Source organism: Pterocles gutturalis, unplaced genomic scaffold (genome assembly GCF_000699245.1).
Source record: "Pterocles gutturalis isolate BGI_N339 unplaced genomic scaffold, ASM69924v1 scaffold51179, whole genome shotgun sequence".
Classification (NCBI taxonomy): Eukaryota; Metazoa; Chordata; class Aves; order Pterocliformes; family Pteroclidae; genus Pterocles; species Pterocles gutturalis.
The window spans coordinates 6,303-16,606 of record NW_010135123.1 but is presented as its reverse complement, the minus strand read 5'-3'; the positions used below and the strand labels follow the sequence as shown (position 1 = coordinate 16,606).

The window sequence follows — 10,304 nt, the reverse complement described above, 5'->3', positions numbered from 1 at the left end:
ATATGGAGATCCATATTCAAAAAGAATACATGAGCTGAAGCGCACTGGGCTGTGTTTGTGGAAATTAAGAGTAACCCTCTTGAAATCAAACTACCTACTTTCCACATACCAAATGGTAGCAGACAACAGAATATTGTTTAAAAAATTACATAGTTTCTGATACAATCCTTTTTGTCTGAGGCTATAAAGAAATCTTCATGCTACACCTGAAGTAGCAATTGCCTAGTTTATGTTATTAGCAAACAAATGTTTTTTGAAACGTCAGCTGCGCAGTGGCAATGGCAGTGTCCCTGCTCTGCCCAAGCCGGACTGAAGGTTTAAACCTTGGTACCTTGCATCCCGGAGTATTTTGTGCATTGGCATCTAGCACCACGGTAGCCTCACTGCTGACAAGGGTTGTCACAAATACTAAAAAGTAGTACATAAGCAGCCACAGAGGAAGACGTTTCAGCATCTCCTATGTAAATTACTTAAGGTGAATCTCCACACATGGCCCGGGACTAGCCTAATTCTTCAAAAAAGAACTCCACTGCAGAGGGAAAAACATGAAAAGAAAGAAATCACTTATGTAGAAACCTTGCATTTTGGGCCCTGCACAAAACTCCTTAGATACAGCAAACTTCAAAATATGACATTAACAGATTTATGTTGTTTGAATAACTTTATCTGAAAGAATCAAGCTAATTTCAGTCATTCAGAGATTCATTTTTTCTCTATTTGTGACCATCTGCACAACTTGCTGTCTTTCAATGGGTTCTGTCTTCATATGGATCTTACGAAATGACTCATTTCTGTTTGATGAATTTGTTTTGCATCTCTTCTGAAAACATACATTTAATGGAAACTGTGTATAGTACTGTAGTTCTGTTCTGTTTGTTTTAAAAATGCAGCCCAAGCTACAAATGATTTATTCCTGAAGATGAAAAAAAAATTGGAAGACCATAGGAATGGGGAATGCTTTCACCTGAAAACCAGGAATTTTGCATTGGTTTTGGGACTGTGCAGAATATCAACTAGGAAGCAATTTCAGGATACTTACCTAAAACTATCCTTCTATGACTAAGACTGGCTGAGAGAATGAGTCATGTTATTTCACGCCATACTTGACAAAACACATCTGTGTTGTGGGACTATGGATCAGAAATGTCTTATATTCTGGTACAGCAGCATTCACCAAGTTGCACTCAAGTCCCAAGGGTGTTCAGAGAAGAAAATGTGAATAGCAACGCATGTGCTGCCAGGGCACTGAACACAATTAGGAGATAAGAGATGTTACTGTACAAACACCCGGCTGTGTGCCCAGTGTCTCACAACTGGACAGTGGCTTTTGGGTACTGAACTAGAGAAATCTTACAAGGTTCTTGATTTTCAAAATGTGTAGCAGTTTCCTCTGAAGACTGAAGCCTCTTTATGGGATCTTGAACCAGAGACAGTTAAAGTATGCTGAAACACCAGACACTAGGGGACTAACATTATGTAGCCTGTTTTGAAGCTCTTTGCCTCACCATTTTAGTGTCCTGTCGTTCTAGTTCTCGGATGCATTTTCTCTTAAATGCTTTGAATTAAATACATCAGAAATGCACATAAACATTAATCTTTTTCTCTTGGCCCCAGTGCTCTAGGGCCTTTTCAGTTTTTAAGTTCTTCAAAACTAGAGTCCGATGGAGAGATTTTAACAGTCAAAGCAGTCCTACATGCTGCAATTAGTAGTAAAGATGTGAAAAATATTTATATTGACAAGATAAAATACATACCCATTTACCGGTTTTTATTGTTCAGGAGACACTAAAGAAATCCTGAAATTTGATGCACCCAAAGAGTTTAAGTATGAATTGGTAGCGTGACCCTTTGCATGCCGTTTCTATATCAAGAGGATTATCAGTCATGATTTATGGACTGGTGATTAGTAAGAAATCTATGTAATTCTTTGTAACTGCGTAAACTGCTGGGATGAGAAGAAGAGTTTAGAACCACTGTCACTTTTGCTGCACAGCATGGTTTTTATAGCATCACTTTGGAATGATCCCAGAAGGGCTTATTGTACAAACTATTTAACTTATCTTTGTGGACTCAGAAAGAAAAAAAAACCCAACACAAAGTCCTGGGATCCAATGTAAACTGTATGTCATCCTTTCAGGCACACTTTCATCAGGTCAGCTTTTTTTTTTTTTGGCTGATTCATCAAATCCTTTGTGTAGGATCCACAGCACTACATAAACATTAAACTCCTTCCTAGCTACTGGAAAATGGCAGTCCCAACATGCCTTATGGTAACAATTTTCTTGCAGGCAACTGTTTCTTAGGGCATGGTTGGAATTGTATTTGAAATACTTTTGTCTCTTCCAATGTCAGTCTTTATGAACATAAACGCCAAAATAAGCATAGACTTGTTCAACCGTCATTCATTTCTCCCATCCCTGTAGAATGAATTCCTGGAAATATTTTAGGACTCTCTAGCATGGAAGCTGCTTCTGAGTTTGCCCAGGTCTTAGAGGTCATTACTAACATGCAAGGTTTACCAAGAAGTAACAGGATTTTATTTGTCTGGTTTTGCAAGTGCTTTGGTGAGGGCAATAAACTGAAATTGGTGATCCCAGCACACAGCGATCCTAATTCATACTTAATGACTGCTATGAGAAAGGCTTCTACAAAACTCTTAGTGTATCACTCCTTGTATAAGTTTCAGTCACTGAAAGACAATATCTAAAAATAGCAGAAAACCTAACTATTGAACTACACTATCACAACTTAAATGTCCAAGAATGGTAAGCAATTGGCAGCTGGATCCATTGCAAGCCTCCTGATCTACAGGATTACCAACAATTATAAAGACTGGTTACCTTTCTTTGGGAACATATTGCTGTCTAGAAACCAATCTTTCGAATCATTTACACTGTGTGTTCACAGACACTCTTAATGGGTTCAGAGTTATGTAAATTGTGAGAAGCTAGATCTGTTTCTTGTTATAGCAAGGCAATCCAGCTTAATTTGTGAAGTCTTCATCAGCAGTAAATACCTCTGATAATGACACTGGTAGAGTTACATATTCCACATACAAATCTGACGCAAAACACCGCATGATAAGCAATCTGTGTAACACTTGCTGTTACAATTGGCATTCTTGACTCAAAACAGGCTCAGTTCTGTGCAGAGCTCCCTCTCTGATGAAGACAGCATGTGCAGTTACAAGAGGCCTCAAGTCCTTGAAAGCCTTACTTCACCATCCCAGCCTCAAGCCAGAGAGCTAACTACAAAAGCAGGGCATGCATTCTCCCCTCAGTATTAAAACAACTGAATTGATCCTGCATCTTCTCACTGACAGTAGATACTATCTACTGCCGCCTGGACATGTCACGCAGTGGATAAACTACCTTTTCGCCAGTGGCTTAACTGTTTCCCTTCTTTTAAACCAGTTTTGTCTACACCACTTGAGAAGACCTCTCTGATTTCTTGCATGCTTCACTACCATTCTTCTCTCTCATCCCTTTTTTTGCCAAAGCTCCTTTTTGTTGTCTTGCTCATCTCTGCATCTGAACAGGGCACAGAGATGACAATTTTTCCAAATAAGAAAAGATTAGGAAGTAAAAACAGGAGAACTACAACCTCTCCCACAAGTTGGACAGTGAAATAAGGAAATAATTAAAATACTAGAAACCTGCTTAATGTGTTAGATACCCTCCCTTGGCTTCAAGATGTTTTGCTCTCTTTGCTCTGTTAGCCCTGGCAATAGAACACAAGAAAAGACTTCTAGCACTAAGTCCTGTTGGACTGAATCAGATGAATTTGACATGTCAAGAATTGGTTAAATATAGGTAAAATGCTTATTACTTACCTTTGAACTCCAAGAAGAGGCAAGCAGCTGCAATGTGAAATTCTGATAAAACTTTGCTGCATGTCTTGGCGTCCCTTACAATATAATTGCCACGAGTTTGGAAATAAACTCACGTTTACTTAGAAATGAACACACGAATAGCAGCATGTTTTTTCTACTGATGATCAAGTAACACACTGAACTGTTTTTCAAACTTTGACTTGCATATCATTAATATTTTTTAGGAGCTGCAGCCTCTTTTAGAAGCATCTAGGCTGAGTGGAAAAGACCTCTCTCTCAGCTGTTTTTTGCAGTTCCTTGAAACCCTGCAGAAGTGCCGAGGGATCTGCTTGAAAAACACTGCTCAAGATCATTGCTCTGCAGTTTTGCGGCTTGTGCAGAAAGGATTCTACAACAGGGAAATTACGGCAATGACACTACACTATTGCAGATATTCAAGCTTCCTCTAACCCTCTGAGCTCTGTGCACTACTGTGCAGATGGCTACTTCAGATCCTGAGTATGGAAAATTATTGTAAATTTGGTCTAACAAGGCCCACCTCTAACCAGGGTACATCAACTCAAGGCCGAGTTGTGATAGTCGTAGTTCCAGTTCCAGCTGAACAGAGTACATCTGTGTTGTATTGCAACTGCACGATGCTTCAGATAAAACGGGTGGATGGTAGTCCCAGGAAATTCAAGTCAGACATACAATTCAGACTCTTTGGATTTAGATTATTTGTTTTCTGAGAGCATCTTCTAAGCATATGGAAATGAAGCTCCTAAAAATTCAGGTGTTCTGAAACATACCTTATTCCAGATCTAGAGCAGCCACTATGAGTATCATCCACTGTTAGCAAACTAACTGCCAGTGTTTTCATGTGTTTTGGGTTTGTTTTGTGGTGTTGTTTTGTGGGTTTTGTTTTGGTTTTTTGTTTGTGTTTTGTTTTGTTTTGTTTTTTTACACAGAAGGGATGTAAGAAAAGTTAAAACACCACAGAAGTGCTCTTGTATGATACACACTCCAGAACTAGATAGTATCATCACCCAAATGAATATTACTTAGGAGTACAGTTGCATTGGCTTTTGCATGCCTGCATGAGAAAGAACCCACATGGCACACTCATATTCAAAGACAGAAAACCGGCTATTACACCACCTTTGGTATGCCAATGTTGTGTATGCAGTAACACCGCACAGCCAAACACACTGAAGGTAACAGCACCCACTCATTTCTGAGGTACAAGAACAGTAATAGATCCCTTTGGCAACATTTAACAAAAACTCTTGAAACTGTTTGTTGTACATGCAGTATCACAAATATACATTATTATACTTCTGACACCTTTTGGAGCTGACATGTTTCAGCAGATTTTGAGAAACGAGATAAGCTGCAAGCAGATTCATGTTTTAGGCCCGGTGTTCAGAATGTGCAGCTGTAACTGCGGGTAATGAATGCTCTCACAGCTGAACTTCAGAAAGTTATGTCCCAAGACTAAATGGAAGTGGAAGAAAGAATTTTTGATATCGGATGTTAAAGGGGAAATACACTGCTATGAAATATTTCTAAGAAAGAGTTCTCCATTTTTACCTTGAAATACTCACTTTTATTCCAGTGTTTAATTAGCTTTATGGCCACTTCCTTGGAAATGAAGTGTCAATTAAGTAAACAGTTCCCATTTTCAAAACAAGTACTTACCAGGATATAGTTTAATGACTGTACTAAACCCAGCAATTTTGCTATAATCATACTTTTCTTCTTTAGTCTATAAATTACTTTGTACCATACAGCTTTCATTCCTCTTTTTTCTTCAAACACACCTGTTGTACTCACATTGGATTTTAACAAGTTCACGTGGTCAAAGATATTATCCTAAAAAAAAATGTATCAGGTCATATACCAACACTGAAATTGGAAAAATAGTAATAAAACTGTCATCCTTACACAAGTTCTCCAAAAATTGTTAAGGATGGAGGGGCAAACGTAGCTCTTGGCCAAGCTAGTGCAATTCTGTTGACTTCGAAAGGAATGCATCCGCCCTGTGAGATTTCTTTTGTATAAAAGCCTCCTCAGAAGGTTAATGGAAATTAAGCTTTCAATCTACTACAGATTTTCAAAAGGGGCAATTTATCCTTTATCACTGGGCAAAAATGAATTTTCCAAAGTATTAATGAATTTCTGTTTCATCCGTGCTTTGAAGTTTCGATACCATTCTATAAGCTTTTTTCTCCTTTGAATCTTTTCTTGTAAGCTCATTTTTTTTTCTTTCTCTAGAACAGCAGGAAGCTCTTTCCAATTCTTAATAAAGATAAATGGAGCCCTCATGGTTTTTAATAATTGTAATGGAGCACTGTGGTACATTGATGAATTTCCGCAATCACCCGGTGTCATTACATCTTCTATAACAGGCAGAGATCCATATGAACAAGCTTCATAAATTCTATAGCATTCTGTATTTATTCCCACTGGGCACAACGTCAAATCACTCTGCAGCAAGGCATCTTGATAGTTTTTGAAACTTTCATTTGTTTCTTGAGGCTGCCACCTAGGAAAGCAAAGGGGTTGTGAATTAACAGTTTTCCCACAGGCACCGCAATGAAAAAAATAGAGATATGCTTTAATTTCAATTATTTATAAAACTGAAAATGCTGTCAATGTAAAAATTTTATATTACACACACAATCAATAGGTTTTTACTTTTAGTTTTAACTATTCTTAAAGAGTCTTCTAAAATTTATTGAAAATGTCACTGTTAAAAATAGATTGTATCACTTTCTAGATATGGTCCTTTAAGGAAATTATTAATACTTAGAAGTGTAAGAGGCAAATTGAAAAAGCCATTTTAAATCTTCTGCATGACTTGGATGATGCATACGTCAATTTACTTCACAGCAGAGTTTAGAAACAGACGTACAGAGAGACACTTGATGGTCTTCATATGTAGCAGATGTAGGAGATTTTTCTGTTTATTTAAAAATATACTTGTGTAAAATATAGCAACAGAAAGGCCATTACATTATGAAGACCCATATAAAGAGTCTTGGAAATGTTCTCTCTTTTAATGATGACTGGTTACTTTTGTTTTTACTATTTTTAAACACTCAGGAAAAGATTAGTAATAATGAACTACGCAAAAACGTCTTAATATTTCCACAAAGTAAATCAAAGTCTTACTGTTCTCTGGCTGCAATCCAGCAAAGTTTATCAAGCCCACCCTGCTTCAGAATTTCCATTAGGTTTTCTCTAGAAGAGTTCCTATAAACTGTTCCTAAGAAATTACATAGATATGATCTTGGATCATGTAGCATTGACCAGCTGGGTTCCACAACTGGAAAATTTCTGTAGCTGTAAAAACAATGTATACATTAGATAATGATATGTTTTATGTCAAAGAAAAAGCATTTTGTACCATTTCATCTTTGCTGTAGCAGATTCTAAGACTAAAACCACCTATTTGTTGCCAATCCACATCTATAACCAAAGACAGGCCCACAAGCAAACCATGTAAGTCCTGTCCTAAAAGTTGGTCTTTATTCCCTTTGTCCCCACCACTCTCTTCAAGGCATTCCAGAATACTTATGTCTACTTTCAACATCAGAAACATTATATGTGCATGTTACAAAATGTCCTTGAGAGAAATGCTTTTTCAAAAGCAGCTGTTCTTGATGTAACCACTTGTTTTGACTGAAATAGCCAGGTTAATGGCATTACGGAGTTTAAGCCTCAGCTATCTCAAACTTTTTGCATGCTTATCAACTGAAAATACTACTGGTAACCTCTCAAATGAAAATGTCACGTTGATCTGGGTTAACTTCATTAATCAAGTCTTCTGGCTACTAAATAGCTTGTCATACGAGCTATTTAACTTGTCTTTTTGGACTCACCAAAACCAATGCAAAGTCCTGGGATACAGTGTCAACTGTATGCCATCCTTTTAGACATGTTTTCACCACATCAAGCATTTTTCTTTCTTTGACTGATTCTTCAAATCTTACATCACGTATTTTGGTCAGCATGACAGCTAGTGAAACACTGCTTCAGCTGAAGGCCTGGCACTAGCTTTTTTAACTACATAAAGTTAATGTTTGTTTGGGAACAGATGAATGTTAAAAGTTTCTGCTCCTTTGCATTCTCAAATTAAGACAGATATTCCTTATAATGTTATTATTTTTGATGGATCACTCACTGTTCTACTTCCCTGTTGTTTCTTTTTTGTAAGAAAAGCTATACCCTGATCCCAATTCTTCACTGGTTTCAAAGGCAGCCTTTACTTTATTTCACAATTATTTCTTCATTGCTATTAATGGTTCTCTGAAGACATACTCTCTTCACTTTGCCAAGTTTGGATGGAACAGTCCTTTCCTAGTTCTTCTACATGATTAATATTACCTATCTTTCTCCACCCAGCTTTGTACCCTGGTTTACTGTTGTAACTGTTGTTGCTTTCTGTTATCTGTCACCTTAATTTTGGCATCTCAAAACTCAATTTCTTTTTGCTTAGGAACTTCCAATGCCATAAATTCTCTGACACTGTCAAGAATCCAAATTTACTGTACTTCCATGACACTGTGACCAAGTTCAGCCTATGTTAAAAAGTCCATAGTGTTTGCCAACTGGCTCAATACAGGATATTCAAAATCAACACAAGATATGAAAGGAATTCTGTATTCTTTTCATCTTATATTACCATGACAAGGAGTAAGGTGGAAAAAAATATATCTAACTGAGCCAAACTTTTCTCTATTCCACATAAATAGTTTGTACAGTAAGTATAACAAACATGTTTTTGTGAGTAAGCAGTTAAACCAGACTACATTACTGTGATACTGTAGTATGCTAATTACAAATGTGAGGCATACAATTTCCTTTTGAGAGCCACAACAGAGGTTAAGAAATACTACCACCAGTACCATCCCTTTCCTTTCCTGAACAAGCAGCAGTTGGAACCTAATTACAAAAATACCTTTTAAGTTCCCATGTCACTGGTACATATTACATCAGAAGTTATGATAAATCTCAAGAGCAAATCTACTCAAGGAAAAATAAGCAAAGAGAAAACCCCATCAGATACAGGTTCTTTTTTTTTAAAGCTCCCTAAATCCTAGCATTCTTTTCCTCTGTTATCATTTTTATTGCTAAATGCAATTTCCAAAGATTCCAACACTTGATTTAGAAAATCATTAATAGGATCATGTTCTACAATTTACTTATTATAATTGCTTTGGGTATCAGCAGTAACATTCAGTTGTACTTTCCATACCTCTTACACAACAATTAAGTTTCAATTGTAGCTTATGTCTATAGCACTTACGTAGCTACTCCTAAAGGCCACTGGAAAATATCTTCTTCATTTACCAATGCACAGTCATATGTAACAAAGAGTAGATTTACAAATCCTCCGTGTCTTTGCAGGTATGGTTGAATCCATTCATTGTTGCACTGCTCATTTCCAAGCAGGACAACTGCTACATGCTGTATTTTGTGAGTCTGAATTAACGTTTGTGTGTAATGCAACCACTGAGTGGCGTAAGTGATCTTTGCTTTTTCTCTTCCATTCAGAACTAGCACAACATTTTCAGCTTCAACTGAGAAGTAGCCAGGAACTACAGACGGACCAGTGATGAAGCTGTGAAAACCAAACCACAAACAGTAAACACCCTTAAGACAAATTATTGACCTTAATCTTCTAAACATCCTCACTACAGAGTCTGTATTCCAGAGGTATTTTTTTTCTTCAGTAAAGTAAATGCAATATACTGCAAAGTGCAGCTGTGCAACTGTAACCATTTCTGTTGTCAGTATCTACAGCTATAATACATGAATAAAGCTGCCTTTATCTTTATTCAGGAAGAAGGAGATTTAGACTTAAATGAAAAGAAGGTATTTTGTCAATAAATCACAACTACTACCATATCCAAACATCAAAATGTGAGTAAATTGATCAACTTTAAAAGAAGGATGTGCTTTCAAATTCCCTAAAGGTCAAACTTTTTATTAATTCCAGTAATAACCAATGAATTCAGTATTAGAACAAGAGAGAGGCCCTCCCCAAAATCTGTATGACTATACTAAACCAGGTATCATTACGAGGGACAATTGGCTGGTCTGGCATACTACTTTTCTCTGTAATTTTGTTTAGGGTTAGACCAAAAAAAAAGACTGCATCATCTGATACTGAGTAGAATCCGTAACACAAGAAGTACCTGTCTAAATGTAAACTTAAGTTGCTTGTGTGACCCAGGTCAAACTTGAGGCTTTGATAGAAGCTAGTCGGTGGGAACATTTTCAGCAGAAAATTACATTTCTAGATCTCGTACAATGTATTTATTTAACAGAGGAATTTCAATCACGTAGCAAAATCATTACATCCCTGATGACTTGCAGCCATTTATGAACTGCAATGAAGCAAACCAATGTTTGCCAGCTCCTGCTCTTCAGTTAACTGCTGTGTTAACAGACTATTGACTGAACTCAAAGGATTAGTGATCACAAG

General features: G+C 37.0%; 1 protein-coding gene across 1 annotated transcript in view; it reads right to left on the bottom strand.

Annotated features, from left to right (window-relative positions):
* Positions 1–5,159: 5,159 nt before the first annotated feature.
* The window catches only part of TMEM5 (transmembrane protein 5), an 11,355-nt gene continuing 6,210 nt past the window's right edge, over positions 5,160–10,304 (bottom strand). Inside the window, exons 3-5 of the mRNA XM_010081786.1 lie at positions 9,123–9,437; positions 6,986–7,156; positions 5,160–6,356 (exon numbers count right to left, since the gene is read on the bottom strand). Coding sequence (XP_010080088.1) covers positions 5,939–6,356; positions 6,986–7,156; positions 9,123–9,437 — 904 coding nt within the window. The 3' untranslated portion in view covers positions 5,160–5,938. The remainder of the gene's footprint in view (positions 6,357–6,985; positions 7,157–9,122; positions 9,438–10,304) is intronic.